The sequence below is a fragment of the Carassius auratus genome, chromosome 30, assembly GCF_003368295.1.
Source record: "Carassius auratus strain Wakin chromosome 30, ASM336829v1, whole genome shotgun sequence".
Classification (NCBI taxonomy): Eukaryota; Metazoa; Chordata; class Actinopteri; order Cypriniformes; family Cyprinidae; genus Carassius; species Carassius auratus.
The window spans coordinates 26,117,449-26,136,116 of NC_039272.1; the positions used below are offsets into that span (position 1 = coordinate 26,117,449).

General features: G+C 34.9%; 2 protein-coding genes across 7 annotated transcripts; both read left to right on the forward strand.

The window, feature by feature from the left end:
- Positions 1-649: 649 nt before the first annotated feature.
- On the forward strand, positions 650-10,808 carry hoatz (HOATZ cilia and flagella associated protein). Of its 4 annotated transcripts, none has more exons than XM_026212428.1 (6): positions 650-1,183; positions 1,381-1,416; positions 1,521-1,594; positions 8,694-8,753; positions 9,880-9,935; positions 10,128-10,541. In XM_026212428.1, the coding sequence occupies exons 1-6, from the start codon at positions 937-939 to the stop codon at positions 10,168-10,170; spliced, it is 516 nt and encodes a 171-aa protein (XP_026068213.1). In that variant the 5' UTR covers positions 650-936; the 3' UTR covers positions 10,171-10,541. The 4 variants fall into 4 exon arrangements, with proteins under 4 accessions (XP_026068213.1, XP_026068215.1, XP_026068212.1 ...); XM_026212427.1 differs by lacking the exon at positions 10,128-10,541 and adding an exon at positions 10,559-10,808 and having other exon boundaries at positions 653-1,183; XM_026212429.1 differs by lacking the exon at positions 10,128-10,541 and adding an exon at positions 10,559-10,795 and having other exon boundaries at positions 662-1,138.
- Positions 10,809-10,914: 106 nt separating this feature from the next.
- On the forward strand, positions 10,915-18,657 carry layna (layilin a). 3 transcript variants are annotated; one of them, XM_026212424.1, is made up of 8 exons: positions 10,915-11,155; positions 11,537-11,554; positions 12,290-12,587; positions 12,663-12,820; positions 13,286-13,330; positions 14,384-14,470; positions 16,612-16,714; positions 16,801-18,657. In XM_026212424.1, exons 1-8 carry the CDS (start codon positions 11,080-11,082, stop codon positions 17,150-17,152), a joined length of 1,137 nt encoding a protein of 378 aa, XP_026068209.1. In that variant the 5' UTR covers positions 10,915-11,079; the 3' UTR covers positions 17,153-18,657. The 3 variants fall into 3 exon arrangements, with proteins under 3 accessions (XP_026068209.1, XP_026068208.1, XP_026068211.1); XM_026212423.1 differs by having other exon boundaries at positions 10,918-11,155; positions 12,663-12,829; XM_026212426.1 differs by lacking the exon at positions 11,537-11,554 and having other exon boundaries at positions 10,919-11,155; positions 12,663-12,829.
- Positions 18,658-18,668: the final 11 nt, after the last annotated feature.

Genomic DNA, 18,668 nt, shown 5'->3' on the forward strand with positions numbered 1-18,668 from the left:
GTTCTGCAGGAGACATTAGGATAAATCGATGGAATTGGACCCTTCCCAAGAATATACTGTGTGGTCATCAGGCAGTGTAGTTAGTTGATTACAATCCTTAAAGTAATCACTAACCTCACTACCAGGTGAAGGCCAGTTATAAAACACGGTTATAATAACATCTTGTTTTTGCTGTGTTTTTGAGATGTAAAATTTGTAATGCATACCTTCATCTGAAAACAAAGTAAAGTGAAACATACCATGTCATTCTCATTTTCCTGATTAGATTTAATATAATCAAAACCATAGCCTGGTTTTGATTATATATATATATATATATATATATATATATATATATATATATATATATATATATATATATATATATATATATATATATTCGATTTAATATAATCAAAACCATAGCCTGGTTTTGATTATATATATATATATATATATATATATATATATATATATATATATATATATATATATATATATATATATATATATATATATATATATATATATATATATATTCTGACAGGCCTACAGTATATAAATATTTCTCTCGTGCGCATGGGATGTTTTTGGTTTGTTTGTTTTGTTTTTGCTTTGTTATTTTGTTTGTTGTTTTTTTAGTTGGGTGCGAGTATTTACAGTTGTGTATTTCATTTTTATACAGTGCTAATATAGCCAGCCTATACTAAAAAAAAATAAAAGGGAGCTTTCCTTGAACAGTGACAAACAGTCCAGTGTTAAGCAAAGATCATTAAAATAATAAATAGCTTGTTTACAAAATTCTCATCTCGAGTCCTCTTTCTTGTGTAATTCTTTTAACGTTACTTCCGTTTATCGGGAGCGTTTGGTCACCTTGGCAACCGTAAACATCCACACATGACTGGTAAGGTTAAGTATTAACGGTTAACCTGTTGCTAGAACAGCAAGCTTGCTATTATGACTGAAGAACTAGACGAAGAGGTTTTAGACAGTCTTGCAGAACTCGACAAACTTTATACAGTATTTGATGGAGCGTCGCAAGAAGATGTGGCATATGCAAAGGTTTTCTGGAGCTCTCTCTCCCTGCAGCCGCCGATAGAGTCTCGACTCGTCTCAGCGGACATCAGGCAGCGGCTGAGAGCTGCGAAGACACCGCACTGTAAGTGTGGCCTTCAGGGCGAAATACAGCGAAAACTGTATTTAAGTACGTTGGCACTGCAAATTTGTGTGAATGAGCTGTAAATTCATAAAATAAAAATAATTAAAAAAAAAACTATGTGGACCTCGAGGTCCGGCGCTTGTTTAGGTCTGTAAATATGGTTCAGACATTCTGATGACACACTTAAAGAATTGAAATAAAATCAGATAAAGAAATGTAATACTTTGTTGTTCTATTTTTAGCCACACATGCTACCACAAATAAAGCGTCGTTGTCTAGTAAGTAACGTTATAGTAGGCCTATAGGTGTTTGCCTGAGCTTATTGTATTGTATTTTTCTTCAGTATAATATGATTTGGCCTGTTTGTTTGCTTTCTTGGTAGAGAGGGATGATGAAATCCAGCAGGATGTTTACTTGAATCAAAAGCAGGAGGAGCGGCAGAAATACATTGAGATGGTGAGGTCACGTGGGTACGTTAAGCACGTACAGTACATGTTGTATGAAAGCCAAAGTCAGTTTCTGCATTAAATATCAACATACAAAATAAAAACGTTATTGACAACGAATTTTTACTGTTCCTCTGTATATTATTATTATTATTATTATTATTATTAATTATTCAGTGTGTACAGCCTATACACACACACACACACACACATATAGTTTAGTTTTATTTCAGTTCAGTTCAATAACTGCAAGGTTAATCAATTATAAAACAAGTTCACTTCTGCTCACAATCAGCTCTACAGAAGGCAATAATTTGTTTTAAATAAGTTATTCAGCTCAGGTCATTTTAATAGCAGTGTTGTTGCAAAATTTTTCCATTATAAAACAAATCAATTCACCCATATATCAGTTCCACACACACACACACACACACACACACACACAAAAAAAAAAAAACTATAGTTTTTGCATTCAGCTGAATTCAGTTCAAATTTCGTTCTCAACCGATAGTGTCAGTGCAGTCAAATCAATCTGCCAAGAATTAAGAATAAATGTGCTTATTTAGCATTTTAACTGTATGAGCTGTGATCTTATTTTTTAACGTAACCTCAGTCATGTCCCAAGGGGAGATATTTCTTATATTCTACTGTACACTCTAAAAAAAATGAAAAAAAAGTCTGAAAACATCCCTACCAAAGAATCACCTTTTAAGGGGTCACAGCACTTTTTAAAAATTATTATAAAAATAATAGTAATAAACCATGCATCAAGGTTCTTGATGGGGGGGGAAAGTATAGAACAAAGTGAAGCTGATTGTTAAGAGGTAGTGAACAAAAATGTAAAAATTTAGATTTTAATTAATTAATTTAGAGATTTTATTTAAATGAATGTTGTACTTAACAGATGTTTGTTATGCAGACAATGGCGCTTGCTGTACATATTGTGGAAACGTGCTGCTCTGCACCACAGATCCAGTATATGAGAGCACTCTTTAGGATAGTTGAAACATATGGGGTTAAGTGAGGTTAACTAAAGTTCGGGAGCAGGGCCACGCCTCAAACAATCACCTGACTTCCAAACCTCCATATATACCGGGCCACCTCACACCACTCTGCTAGTCTCGTTCTCGAGAACCCACCCTTCCCTCCCTTTCTCATCCATTCAACCAACCTTATCCCACATTATATTTCTATCAGGTTGTATCAGGGGGTCCTCATTGTCTGGCCTAAATATACGCTAGAGACGGTACCCCACCATGAGTCTCCCTGAGCCATCAATTCAAGATTCCCTGATCAACCTGACCATCATCCCATTCCCTCGACCCCCTCATCCTCTTTTTACTCTTCCCCAGTTGCATAGCTGGTTTGTGGCGTGGTCCTAGCTAGTGAAATGTGTAGTACTGTGTGTTTAAGCAGAATGATCACAAACTCAATACCCTGCACATGTCAGAATGTCAAGTAAAAGGACTTGATTTAATAAGATAATTAGCACTTCTGAGAAACAAAAACAATAAGAAAGATTGAGATATGTGGCATAATGTGGTTTAGATGTCCCCTGCTTGATTCTCCCTTTGCTGTGGTCTTTATTTCTAGACAGTGCATTACAGCATAAAGAGCTAATGAGCCAGTCTGTGGAGGGCAGATGTGGATCTCTAATGATAGATGATGTGAGATCAACGGGGTTTCTAAGTGTAGATCTGGCAGGCTGGATTCACCAGTTTAACAACAGTGCTCAGTGTGCCGCATAAGCAAAATGACTCTCTGAGGAGCATCCCAGATAATTTAAGATCACAGCATAAAATGGAACTCTGATATAAAGTTTTAATGGTACTAAAGCAAGTATCACTATTACATGTTAATTATACTTAGATGCTAGGAATCTGAACACACTCTTAGCCCTTAACTTTACCGCATCATCCTGCACCTGATTTGCTGTGCTTCATATTACAAGGCAGTTATTGTGCTGATTGATTGTACACGTTCAATGCTTTCAAACAGAGGTATCTGATAAGTCTGCAAATTTAATTTAAAGGCTATCTGCTATCTGACTTTTGTAAATTTTCTCACAGAGGAGTTAGTTGTAATGCTATCCAGCAGGCAGAATCATTAAGAGCCTGCTTACCGCTCGTAAGCCCTACATTTGTAGGGTGATGAATCTCTCCGCATAGCTTCTCTCCCAACATTGCACCAACCACATCTACTAATCGGATTAGCAGGAAATCACTGGTCTTGCAGATCAATTCATCTGTCTTTAAGGAGGAAGCATTGATTTGTCCCTTTTCAGGCATTGCTGGGCAAAAAACTTTACATTTTGCTTTACAGACTAAAGATTCTGCACTTGCCTTATAACCTAAGCATACTGTGAGCAGTAAGTAAAAAAAAAAAAAACTGAAATGTCCACATTTCTATAGTTCCTGTGGCTTAGTGGTAGAGCATTGCATCAGCAGTGCAAAAGGTCATGGGTTCGATTGGGAACAAACATACTGGTTAAAAAAAAAAGTTGCTTTGGTTAAAAGCGTATGGTAAATGCATAAATAAATAAAATTATGAGGGAAGTTGTGGCCTAATGGTTAGAGAGTTTGAGTCCTAACCCTAAGGATGTGGGTTCGAGTCTCAAGCCGGCAATACCACGACTGAGGTGCCCTTGAGCAAGGCACCGAACCCCTAACTGCTCCACGGGCACCGCAGAATAAATGGCTGCCCACTGCTCCGGGTGTGTGTTCACGGTGTGTGTGTGCACTTTAGATGGGTTAAATGCAGAGACAGTATGGATCACCTGTATGTCACTTCACAATTTTCAGTATTTTTTTCATAGACTTGGATCTATTAATCATACAAAGCTGACATTTTTTTTTCATTTTTGTGTGTTTATTTAGTATGAAAACTTTAGGGTAAAATAGTTTACAGGTCCAAATGTCAGAGAAAATATCCTTTTATTTTTAACAGTTAAATTGAAAAATTATCATGAATCTCAAAATGTATTTAATATATTCTCCCTTATTGAGACCAGCATTCCAGCTGTGTGAACTCCACAATATGTATAAAACCTGGTTATCTTCTTACAGCATGATATAAAGCTTCAGTGGAATGTGTAGTAAAGTACATCTGACCATTTAATACAAGGAGTACACTTGTAAAAGTGCTTTATGAAATTTGTAGTTTTTCAGTTATTTCCTAAATAAACTGGATATTACTGTATAGTATAAAGGATATTTGTTCTAGGTGGTTGCTATTTCTTAATTTTTACCATTTAAATCACTTTTTTGCCATCACTGTTTAATTTAAATGGTCTTGCTGCCTGCAGTGTGACATAAATAAAAATACATGTAGTCTCTCAGTTAAAATGAGATCATTTATTAAAAATAACATTAAAACTATTAAAACATATTTGTTAACTGAAATAAACCTATGAATAAATAAGGCAGCCTTTTCATTTTTGGTTAGGTTGAAGCACTAAAATTACTAAGTGGAAATAAATTAAATAAAAGCTAAAATAAATAAATAAACCTAAATAGTATTATTAAATAAAATTATATATATGTGGGCCGTTATCGCCGTTAACGTGCTGCGTTGACGCGAGACTCTTATCGGGCGATAAAAAAAATATTGCCGTTAATCTATTCTCAAAGTTGGGTTGGGAGCTGGGTAAAGCAAGCTATGATGACTTTCACCTTGATATTTTATAAATGACTCGCTGAGGACAGCCTAAAAAGATGCTCAGGACAGTTGAAGGGCCACTGCTGCGCATCGTCACGAAAGCTTATCTTTCTCACGTGTTGTTAAGCCGTACCGCTTGTCGATTTAAACATTCAAGCATCCAAAAACAAGACGCGGAAAAGCTGAACAGAGCAGCGTGTACCGTTAGGTGCGCACGAGAGAGAGAGACGCGTATCACGGACAGCGACACTGAACCGAGCTCTCTTCTGCGAAGTTCACCTCGAAGTTCCTCCTGCACCCGAACGAACAAATGCAAATCGCAGTTTGAACAAACAAAAAGATGTGAAAGAGCCCAATTCAACACCACGGTGTTCTGGTGTTCAGGGCTCGCGCAGAGAAAGGCGTCTCAAAACACTAGAACATCGAATTTGCTTATTTTTGCTCTTGTGCCGACAAATACATACAAAATATGTCAAAATATCCACCTTGGAAATTATGCTCGAAAAAACTGTCAGTTATTTCTTAAGTGAAAGTAAACAGTTGAGGAAAAAATGGGATGTGTATTATATTGGATGCGTTCATGGCCTAATTTAGCTACTGGCTGCTGTAATGTTAATCCAAGAAAATGAAAAAGAAAATCATTCACTGCTCTTGACTGAATTTCTTTGTAGTTTTAACAGTCAAACCAAAAATTATTCAGAAACCAGATATAATTTTTGATATATATAGCAAAACTGTAATAATGTGAGAAATGTTGAAGGTGTCTGAATAAATGTAGGTTTGATTTCATTTTTACATTGAAGACTATCCAGTGCTATTATTTGGTTTCTGTACCTTGACACCTACAAACTTGAAAAAAAAAACTTAAACATTGGTGTGAAACAGGAGTAATGTTGTCTGCACCTTGTGCAATGTGGAATTAGTTTAAGCTTTTTCAAGCAGTTTGTGATGCATTTTGGAAACAGGAGATGAGCCCCTTTTCTAATGCACCATCTAGCTTGATAAACCCCTTTTCAAAGACTTACTGTTTGTCAATTTTATTTGGGTAACACACATATTCTGAATGCCTTCGGCAGAATTCGAATGAGCCATTTTAATCTAGATAAATCTAGATTAATCTAGATTAATCTAGATTAATTTCAAGATCACAGTGAGATTAATCTAGATTAAAAAAAATTAATCTATGCCCACCTCTAATATATATATATATATATATATATTAAAAAGTGCAAAATGGCATAACAAAATTAATAAAAATGTCATAATTAAAATGAAAACAGAAAGTTCTATAGAAAAAAGCTCATTCCAAATATTAATTAAAATTATAATAATGTGCTTTGTTTGCTTTTTGTGCTTATGTGCTGTAACACTTTTGTTGCTTGTCAGCTGCGCCAATACAGTTTACCATCTCCATGTGTTGTACTCTAGCCTTGGTGTTCCATGTGCTGTGTACAATCTGGCCACTCATTTATCTTCTTGTATTTGAATTATGTTCATCAGGGCAGTGGACAGTGTCCTCCCTGTAATGTCTGCTTTCCCACTGTGAGTAATCAACCCGGAAACCCCAGGATGGATGGCCCTCTGAAGGACAGATCCATTTTATGAGATTACTCTTAGCTAATTAGCCTCATTCCCAAAACCTCTGAATCGAAGGGTTATTCATTGGAGGTTTTTTCATAAAAATCGGCTTTGCACTGTCAAAAATGCCTTAAAGTCTCTGTTCTATGTTGTTTCATTATTGTAATGTTTAATAGATCTCTAATGTGATTTTCCCGATGTATTGTACTGTTCCACAACTCCATTTGATTTAGTTGTATGAGTTTTAGCAGATTGCAATATGACAGATGTTTACACTGAGTGATAATAATCAAGAGTGACACTACATTACATTATTATAACTGATTAACCTGCCATAAAATGGCATTGGCTTGAAAAATGGTTACAGTGTACAAGCATGTAATGGATTTAATGAAATGACATTAAGTGCAGCCAGAAACCATGGGTACAAAATCAAAATGATGAGGCTTGTTTAGTAAGTGCATCTGTCGACTGCTATACTCAGACAGCTGAGCCTATTCAGCCATGCTACGATATAGCAGTGCATATAAATGTGTATATGTATCATGCACCATCTTTTACACATGGCCATCAATGTAGGTGTTGATAGATAAATTCAGTGATATGGCATGTTCCCTGGTTGTGTATTTACATGATTTATATATTTACTGTAGTATTTGTGTTCAAAATAAACTAAGACTTAAACTAATTAATTAAAAACATTTTTGTTAATTGAACTGATTTAAAGCTGATATAAAATATTATATGGAAAACAATTAAGTTAATTGCTTGACCAACATTTCTCATTTTGTATTTATTTTAAGATTAGATTGATTAAAAATTAAAATTAAAATACAGTTGACAGTAGCCATTTACTTTTTCCCCCTGTATTATGGAAGTCAATAACTACCATTAACTGTTTGGTTACCAAAATTAAATAAAAATTACAAATAAAACAAATATATATATATTAAACTACATTGAACGAGAGAGCTCAACGCAATGCAATTTAAGAAAACAAATGCAAACAGAAAAAAATATTTAAGAAAATATCTTCATCACTCTGACAGCACATGTGCTGCAAATACTCACAACACAGAAATGAGCAGAAAACAGAAATGCACTGCAAATACTCACAACACAAACGTACTGAAAATTCACACAGTCCAAGGGAATCAAGTGACAAACCTGGGACATGCTTATGTCTGCTCTGAAAGGTGAGATTTTTGTTTATTTTAGCATCCTGATCATATGATTCCTTAGCTTTTTTATATATTATTAAGAATAAGATGACGTTAACTAGCTGAAACATTATGTAAGCTGGCTACTTTTACAACTACACTTTTACAGTAATAAAATCATGGTTAACTTTAGTGAGCATTGTTAGGTTCCCCCATTGTGTTCAACATTTTTTATGTTTGGTTGTGTTGTGACTATTGGCAGCATGTTTCTGTATTTGGTTGTGCTGCAAATATTTGCATCACATGTACTGTCAAACTTTAGAAAATGTTTTCTTATTTGCTTGTGCTTTTTCTTTTTGCATGTTTTCTTAAGTTGCAGCCCACTGAGCTCTTTCGGTCACTAGATTAAACCTAAATAGTAATATTAAAATAATAATAGTATATAATAATAATAATGAGAAAAACGTGATTTTTTTTATTTATTTAAATGAAAACGGAAAGTATGAAAATAATAGCTTATTCAATAATAATGAATTTTAATTAAAAAAAACTGTACATAATAATAAAATGACACTGATTTTTAATTCTAAAATAATTTTTACTTAAATAGTTTTTCATAATAGTATTATAATTCAACATTTATGCAGTGTACTTGTTTTTTTAATGCAGTGTACCCTGGTTGTGTATTTACTTACATCTTTCTTTATGTGTTAGGCCAAGAAAAGAGAGCAGATTATTGCACTTCTGAAAAAGCAGAGGGACGAGCGAATTAAGGTAAGAAATATACTTGGAAAGAAGTACTTGACCCCATTAGCTTAAAACATCCGCTCAGGTCTCTCCATTCAGTTTGTATCAGCCTAAACCTCATCTCGGGTCTTCTGCTAACACAGCCATTGAATATTGGATGCTGCAGGACAGGGTTCCTCAGACAGCCAAGTGTTTTATTTCCCTCCTATACATTAGAGTGCTGTCTCCCTTCCTCAGCACTTTTTCCCTAGAGTCTCAGCATTTCTTAGGGCATCCTCGCCTATAGATGAGGAGAGGAAAGGAGGGGTGGGCTTCCTCAAGACTTTGATGTCTCTCTGGGGAGCAGCCTGATGATTGTGGGGTGGTGGTGCTTTATCCAGCCCCTGCTGAGTACCTTACAAGCCTTACACCAGCTGCACTGAAGTCAGATGCTTTAGTTGTGTTTTTTCATTTTGGTGGCTGGGAGTGATGTTAAGCAACTCAGTTTTAGCTGTATAATATAAAGAGCTACATTTTATATGATACTGTTAATGGTTTTCAAGTTTAGGTGTCGTATATATATATATATATATATATATATATATATATATATATATATATATATATATATATATACATACACTTTTTTTAAATACATTAAAACATTAAATTATATGGGAAATTTTGAGGTCAGACAACTGAAGTAGTTTTTTCTTTAAAACTCACAATAATCTTTTTTTATTTACAAGTTTGAAAAATATTCTTTTTTATTACAGTACATAAAGTACCTCACTGTTCAAACATATGGGGTATTTTTTTAAGAATAAGAATTATCAGTAAGGACTTTTATAATGTTAAAAATGTTTCTAATAATAAAAAGAAATAAGAAGAAAGGTGATAACCAATATTTCAATGATTTCTGACAATCATCTGACTCTAAAGATAATATATAAATCAGAAAACAGTTATTTTAGATAATGTTATGTATTACATTATTTATAAAAGTATTGTAAAACAACATTACTTTTACTGTACTTTTGATCAGCCTTAGTGAGCATATTTAATTTTAATATTTACTATAAAACAAACAAAAACTGATTCAAATTTGTATGTCATTTTGAGGCCCTTGTTTTTAATGCAGAATTAATACAGTTTTGTTGTATATTCTTAACAGAAGGAGATGATTTCCGACCAAAACAAAACAAGAAATGGAAACCTAGTGGATAAAAGGTATATTATTTATATTTTCTGTCAGAAATTAATATACTCTATCTGATTATAATTTAATCTGGAATATTATCTTTCACTGTATCTTTTGCGACCTATGGACTCAGTGCAATAAACTTTTCTCAATTAAATGTGATGGTACAGTGCAATGTATTACTGCATTCAATAAAGTAATAGTAATTGTGTGCTTAATAGTAATTTACTGCTGTGGACAGCAAAAGGGGAGCTATTCCGCTGATGCTGCTACTGTAAATCACATCCAGTTATAAAAGGGAAAAGCACATAGGGCCTCAAGTATTATTTAAACAGGTAAGGGGGAAATGATTTGTCAGCTGGAAAGAGAGCAAAATTACTGACAGTTTCTAACATGTTCATTATTATATTGGATTTCTATACTAAAATTGATTCCCAGGCCCAGTGATGAAGGGCTATTGGAAAACCAACTTAAGCTAATATTGAGGCTTGGATATTGATCTGAAATCTGTCTGATTAACTTGTTTGCTACATCTAAATCAATGCAAAACAGAAAATGCACTTTCTTTTGTATAGAATTAATTCAAATGATGTTTCTATAATGAACCGAGTGGATTTCGAAAACAATGAAATTATTTATGTGTTCTGAGTAGATTGGCTTCAAAACCCCTTTCATCGTCTGTGGATGAGGAGAAGAAAGAAGTTCAGAAGCTCCAGTAGACATATTGATAATATTAAAGAACAAAATATGTAATTTAAGCATAGTAAACAGAGCAATGTATAGGATGTTTACTTATATTGCAGCATTACTATATGTGTTTATCATAAGTTTATAAACATCGTCAATTTGACTTCAAATATCAAATAAAGACAGGAAGTGAACACTGTGTACTTGTAATATGTTATGTGAGTTGTTAATATCTACAAATAAAAAAACATGGCGTGTTAGTTACTGTCATTTGATGACGTCTTGTGATCGTCTGTGTGTTCGGTCACGCGCGCGCGTCTCACTCTGGACGTTCGCAAATATTTGAGCGGATAACGGGACAGGTGATCGGGTTTCTACTGGACGAAGCTCTCCTGGTGTTGGATGTTCATTTTCTTTTTCCTGGATTTTCATTGACTTCGTGAAATTACTTTTAAGACCCATGGAAGTTTGATAAAAGGTGATCAAATGGATTTGATGAGAAAAAGTGTCTGCGTGCTGATTTTACTCAGCGTATACGCGTGCGCATCAAAGCTTATTGGCGGTAAGTTACTGCACTCGACTGTTTAAAAATACTAACTTACAGATATGATATTCCAAAGAAAAGATTTGTAAACTGAAAAAAGATTTGATATATTATTTTCATTTTTTATTGTAGTGTCTCGTGTGCATTGCCAACCTTCTTGGTAATATTATTTATTATAGGCTATAGAAACAATTCTCTATGGTAATATGTTGTAATTTTAAAAGGTTTTCCAATAACTTTTTTCTGTTTTTGTGGTTTCCCGCACCGACTAAATCGTTTCCTGTTAAATACTACATTTTAATGAGATGCTTAAATATAGGAAGTGACTTGTTTAGATCATGCTTTAAGAGTGTCTGTTTTCTCTCTCCACCACTTATAAACCCGATGTCTGTGGTGCAGACATTTACGAGCCCAGAGGTATGTTCTGCCGCAGACACTAATGGCTTTCTCTAAATTAAATGACAGCTCAGTCTCATGCATGTCTGTATATTTATATGCCATCCTTAAAGCGAAATGTAATCATAATAATAATCATAACTGCATTCCATTTTATCTTTAAATATTTACACTTTCAGGGAAAAAAGGTAGCCTTTTTTACCACCCTGGTCGCGTTTTAAATCAACTGAACATCAAATAGCCTAGTGATCTGATATTCGCTACAATAACGTCATTAATGTTCTTTGTGGAAGGAAAACGCTTTTTTATATTCTATTGGGAGTCCCTGGATTTGCGGATTGTCTGAAAAACCCATGGTTTAGAAAAACAATCAAATATATACACGTGAATAAAGGGCTTTGTGCGTGAAGAAATTTAGATTTTCCATTGTTTCAATTACAATAGCTGACATTTTGTACTGACGGTGCATTTAGTCACTCAATGAGTACACAATCACTTGTCAGTTCTTCAGTATGTGGTTAGTCTTTCTTTATTGTAAATGTTTTATAACAAAGTCTCTTGTAAGCTGAAGTTCAAATTAGTGTATTGTTTGTACTGTGCTTTTTGAGTACATGGTCAGTTGAAAGAAACATATTGTTTGTTTGTTCTAATTAAATTGTGTTTAAGCATTCTTAATAGAAAAAAAGTGCACTATATTAATTGAAGACTTGAGTAATTTAACATTCCATTGTGTTTCCAAACATCTATAATGTGTAGGTCAGCAAATATGCAAGCGTGGCACTGAGAAGCCCTGCTATAAAATCGCCTATTTTCAAGAAAATCGGCGTAAACTCAACTTTGAAGATGCAAGTCGAGCCTGCAAGAGTGATGGAGGCGATCTTCTCAGTATTGAGTCTAAGACTGAGCAGAGACTGATAGAGAACTTCATCCATGAACTGAAAGCATCGGACGGAGACTTCTGGATCGGGCTCCGTAGGGATCAAGCCAATCAGGGGATAAACGGAGACTGTCCTTCTCAATACTACTGGCTGGATGGAAGCCAAGCAACCTTCAGGTGTGACGAGAGCCACATTAGACACATTTCCTGTATTGGTGCTTTTGCTCATTGTTTTGTGTGTGTGTGTGACAGGAACTGGCACTGGGATGAGCCTTCTTGTGGATTTGAGGTATGTGTAGTGATGTACCATCAGCCCTCTGCTCCTCCAGGTCAGGGTGGACCTTACATGTTCCAGTGGAATGATGACAATTGTGAAACCAAAAACAACTTTATCTGCAAGTACACCAAAGGTTGGGAAGGTTTGTTTTATTCAGTTTATTTCTTGCTCAATTAAAAATACAAATGATAAAGCTCACTGATTTGAACAAACACCCAACACCAAGCATTAAGCTTCATCTTACTGTAACACATCCCACACTACAGACATGAATGACACATTTAAATAGTGCAGCGTTGTTAAGAGAGGCATACTGTTATTTTTCAAAGCAATTAGGCTTATCATTTCCATCTGGTTCACAAACACACAAAAAAAAAAAACATTCGCTTACATTCCAGACAAGACCACACATATCCAGAGAGCAGAATATTCTAGAGATTTGAGGGGTGCTCATTTGAAAATGTAGAAATTTATAAAAAGTTAATATTTGTAGTATTATTTTCATGGCTATTAGTTGCAATATTTGATTAGAGCTTCATAGAACATTAATAACCGTTTAGTATATGGTAGCTACCATGGTCTCCATGTGATGTTTCAGATAAACCTCCAGCAACCGTTCCTGCAGAAAATAGAACATTTGAAGGTAAGCTATAGGATGTTGTGCTTGAAAAATTTATTAATCTGTATATTAAAATAGTTAATCTGCATTATTAGTACAAATTATTTTGTTAATATATATGTGTGTGTGTGTGTGTGTGTGCTCTTGTTTTTGTGACATATCGGGACACAACTCTATATAATGACATGGGTATGACACAGGTATTACAAGGAGAGGGTGGCTTATGAGGACATAATCCATGTCCCCATTCTTCAAAACGCTTATAAATCATACAGAATGAGTTTTTTTGAGAAAGTAGAAATGCACAAAGTTTCTTGTGAGGGTTAGGTTTAGGGGTAGGGTTGGTGAAGGGTCATAGAATATACAGTTTTTACAGTATGAAAAAACATTACGCCTATGGGATGTCCCCACTTTTCACAAAAGCAAACATTTGTGTGTGTGTGTGTGTGTGTGTAAGCATATATATTGCAACTTTCCAGTGGGCCCCAAAAAAGGCTTGTGCATACCAAGGACAGAAACTATGACTACAATTATAAAGTTTTAAAAATTGTTCTAATCCTATGGGAATGGGGATGTCCACATTAGCTTTAACAAAACAGAGTAACGATATTGTTGTAATCACTTTCAAAATATATATATATTTTTTTAGTTAATATGTATATTGAATATAAATGTGGGCTTATTGGGTTTATATTTGGAACAATTTGGCTTTAAGTTTGGAACAATTTGAGGACGGGTTTATTTTAATGTAATCTAATTACTTAATTGTACTTGCAAAGAAAAAACTAAAATACTACTGTAGAGGTATGTATCGGTGTAGATGGAATGACCTTCAAATATTGTCTTGAACAAAGGAGACCCTTTGAGCCAAGAAGTCTGAGGACCACTGGATTAATGTTGGATGGATTCATTTTATTGTGCCATTTTGTGTGAATATAGGAAAGTCTTTTTGGTTTGGTTTGTTTATGTGTGTGTGTGTTTGTTTGATTGAGTTATAATTTTTTTCTGTTTGTTATGCTGCTCTATTGATGTCTTGCATTAGATAGTACCATAGAACCTATATCACATACATTACAGGTGCTCTTCCGACACCCAGAATACCCCAAAACCCCTCTGTCACAGACAAGGATGATGGCATGAGGGTGGTCGCATCTGAACCTCCAGGTGAGTCTTGTTCTCACAGACAGGGTTGAAGACTGTCATGGCATGAATACCTGTTAACACAATACAGTGGGTTCTAAAATCTTGAGATTTTTTTATTATTATTATTATTCAAAACTGAAATACCTGAAGTAAACCTAGTGATGCAAATAAAAGGCAGCTATTTCAGCTTCTGCACTATTTCTACCTCATTAATGAAAAAAAAAGTAATGTGACTCTCTGTAAACAATATCAGAAGTCCCTGCTTCCACTGAAGCACAAGCTGCTCTTTGAAACATGATTATGCTGATGGTATAACTTACAATAAGATCTATTGAAATAGAATTGGACATATTGTGGTCTCAGAAGTTTGGACCCCCACAGTACATTGAAAAAAAATTGGAACAACGAATTAAACATGAAACATTAAAGTAGAAGTAGTATATTATATTTACTCCAATAAGCTTACTGGAGTTTTATTTACAACTTTGTTTACGGTATACTGTGTGTTGAACTAAAACTTAACCGAATACCTGGGCCCATATTCTAAAAGCCTCTAAGATTCCTCTAAGAAAGCTCTTAACCCTTTATGGCATTGTGTTGCCCTCAGGCAACAAACCACTTTTTTTCCAGTAACCTTATGGCACATTGTTGCCCTGAGGCAACAAACCAACATCTGGATCTGGGGTCGGGGGGCGACAAATTTTATGATGGATATGTTATCAGGGATCCCCAAACTCCCATAATATGAGGTGAAATTTTTTCCCCAAAAAAGATTAAAAGTTGTGCCATAAAGGGCTAATTCAGCTCCAAAGTTTCTATGTAGGAGTCTTAGGTTAAGAGTGATTCAGGACCAATCTGAGAGCAACTGAGCGAGGAAAAGACTAAAACTTTAATCTAAGTGAGGTGGCGGGGCTGACGCCGTTGCTAGGTATGACACAGTCTTTTGAAGAATGTGATTGGTTGGTTGTCCAAGAAGGAAATGAAAGAGCGCTTTTAAGTGTAGGGTCTATGATAAGCCTTCACTTTGATATTACAGGCGTAATTTTTCCTATTTTACCATACTCTCTCACACACATCTATTATATATATATATATATATATATATATATATATATATATATATATATATATATATATATATATATATATATATATATATATATATATATATATATATATATATATATATATATATATATATATATTCTTTGTTTTCCATTTACCATACTGTTAATGTTGTACTTAACGTATTTGATAGGAAATGAGCAGCAACAGCTTATAGAAGGTTGTGACAGACCCAAATCATCACTACTGCATAGTTGCATTTTTCCAGTTGCCAAATATGTTAATGTAGGAATTACTTCCATTTCTGACGCAAAGGCATTTCTGCGCTGTGTCAGAGATGTTAGCGTGTCCCCATTAAGATCAGTCACACTCACAAACATGATCTCTGCACGATCTAATGTGTAGTGTCTTATTAACTCACTGTCATGCATTGTGCAACACATTTCTTCTCCCTCTTCATGTTTTGTCCATTTTCTTTACTGCTGAAGAAACTCTTAAGCCTCTTCCATAAGGCCTTGTCAAGACTTCTAAAAATGTTGAACCTTAAGACCTCTTTTAAGGGTTAAGATGCTTTCTGAATTACTTTACTAGGATCTTTCATTTTAGGAGAAAACACCCACATTTCTAAGAATTTTCTTCGAATTTTGTTATTAGGATCAACTAGCACTAAGATTTTTCATGAATAAGGGCCCGGGGCTTTCCAGTTAGGACATATTCAATTGATTAAATGTTTTCCAGACATGCATAGGGTTCCAAAAGATTTATGTTAAGAATAAAATTGAACTTTCTATTCAGCGAACAATCTTGAAAAACATTACTGTTCAATAATAATGATATATTGATGATAATATTTTTTTTTCTTGAGCAGCAAATCAGCATGTTAGCATGATTTCTGAAGGTTGAAATAATGGCTTCTGAAAATATGTTACATTAGAAACAATCATTTTATATTGTAAAAATTCCACAATATGCAGCCTGGGTGGGCACTAGATACTTCTTAAAAGCATTTTAAAAATCTTACCAACCCCAAACTTTGAAAAGAAGTTTAAAAGACGTTATTGATCACACTAACCAATGTCCTGTTGCATGTCTTTCAGACAACATTCTTAATATTGCTTATATTGTGCTGCCAACCATTCCACTTCTGCTGCTGTTGATTGTGGCGACGAGTGTTTTCTGCTTTAAGCTGTTCACAAAGAGGTGCGTTGTTTGACTGCTCCCTTTCTGATCAGAAACATTTTAAATATGATTCATTTGATGGCACACAACAACATTTATGCATGCAGGAAGAAACAACAGACTGAGACCCCTCCGAAGGAGCCAGGATACAGGGGCGCTGGAGAAAGATGCAACAGTCCAAGCCCTGACGTCTATAACGTCATCCGGAGGCAGCATGAATCAGACCTGGCCGGCACGCGGCCTGACATCAAGAACACTTCCTTCCTTGGTTCTTCTCCAGACACTCCACCTGGAGATTATGACAACTTGGCAGGCCGGGACACTGAAAGTGGTTTCGTGACACTGGCCAGCACTGAGAGCAGCTTTGTGACCAACGACTTGTACGATACGCTGCAAGGCCGTGGAAGTGGGAGATATTACAGAGACCAGGGATGGATGGATGAATTATATGGCTACTGATATGTAAGGTGAACATTAGCATTTAACTGCATATTCTCCTATAAAACTGATAATAGCTGTTGATGTCTTACCCAAGTATTTCCTTGGTGCGAGATATCCAATATTATCTATTTCAGTACAGGTTATAAAATCAGGAGGACGCAAGAGCTCAAAAGAGATCTGGATGTGTGTACTGTATTAAATGAATGAGAAGCTGCGTCCCAAATGAAGCACTATACACTATGCACTCATACACTATGTACTAATGCACTATGTACTCAACCATGTAGTGTATGAATTATATAAGGTTATTTTGTCATTCTTAATCTGAAGTCTGATAGCCCCTCTCCCTTCCCTACATAATTAACTGTGACCTATGTGTCCAACATTACACACTTCTTTTTTCAGTTATTTAAGTGCATCATCCAGGTATTTAAATTCCAGTGTGAACGCACTACCCGCACTATTTATACTACAAAACATCATAGTGCATAAGAGAGTGTGTGTTTTTTTAGTATCATCAAAGACTATAGAATACCCAAGCTGTGTCACTCGTATAGTTTTGAATGGGGAAAAATACAATGCTCAATATGGCTGCTCAATTGCAGGAAGCTCCGCCTTCTGAATGACGGAGCTAATCGATAAAGTCAGCGCATCACTGCAGCTGCTGTTAGAAGTCCTGGTTGCTATAGAAACAGTCAATGTTTTGAGACATGCACTCAGGACTACGATTGTACACTGGCTGATCTAACCTGAATAATAAGATTTTTATAATGCTATTTGAGCAAAATAAACAACATTTATGACACAGTTGATATCAGATTTATTTGGTGATTTCAAATATGAAAATAAATAGCAAGATTAGTGAACAATTTTGTAGAATTTGATGTTTCCCCATTCAAAGAGACAGGAGTTGCACATGCCTGAGAGGGGTTTCAAAGATGGCCCCCAAGTGACATGACTTGCCTTAAGGGGACTTTGTTATTCATAAACCATTAGTTTAATATTTTGGCTACTTAAGCGAAACGAAAATTAAAATTGTTGCTTTGGCTTAAATAACATAAGCTAAAACTGATTTAAAGTTTTTTAAAATATTTTGTTTCACTTGGTGATTACTTAAAAGTAAGTGGGCTATGTTTTTATGGTTTCAATTTTAATTTCAAACTATTATAACTCCATTTCTTTTCTTTTCCCTCTTTTTTTTTTTGGGATTATGATTTTATAGTTTTCATAGTTTTTTTATGCATCTTAAAGCCAGATCCTGGTCAACAAATCAGAATGAGATACTCGGATATGTTTGCCCTCACTGGTTGGTTTGCATGACCTTGTTATGCTGCTTTTACTGGATGTACTGTTTGGGGCTCAGTAATTACACTGTGACGATCTCTTGCAGACCGTCTTTTCCTGTGAAATAATGAATGATCAAACATCCTTCAAGTTTTTATATGCAAATATCGGAATGTGAATGCAGTGAAATGAAGCCTTAAACAAAAAAAATAAATGAATGAAGTTGAAACTAAACATTTTACTTCCATAT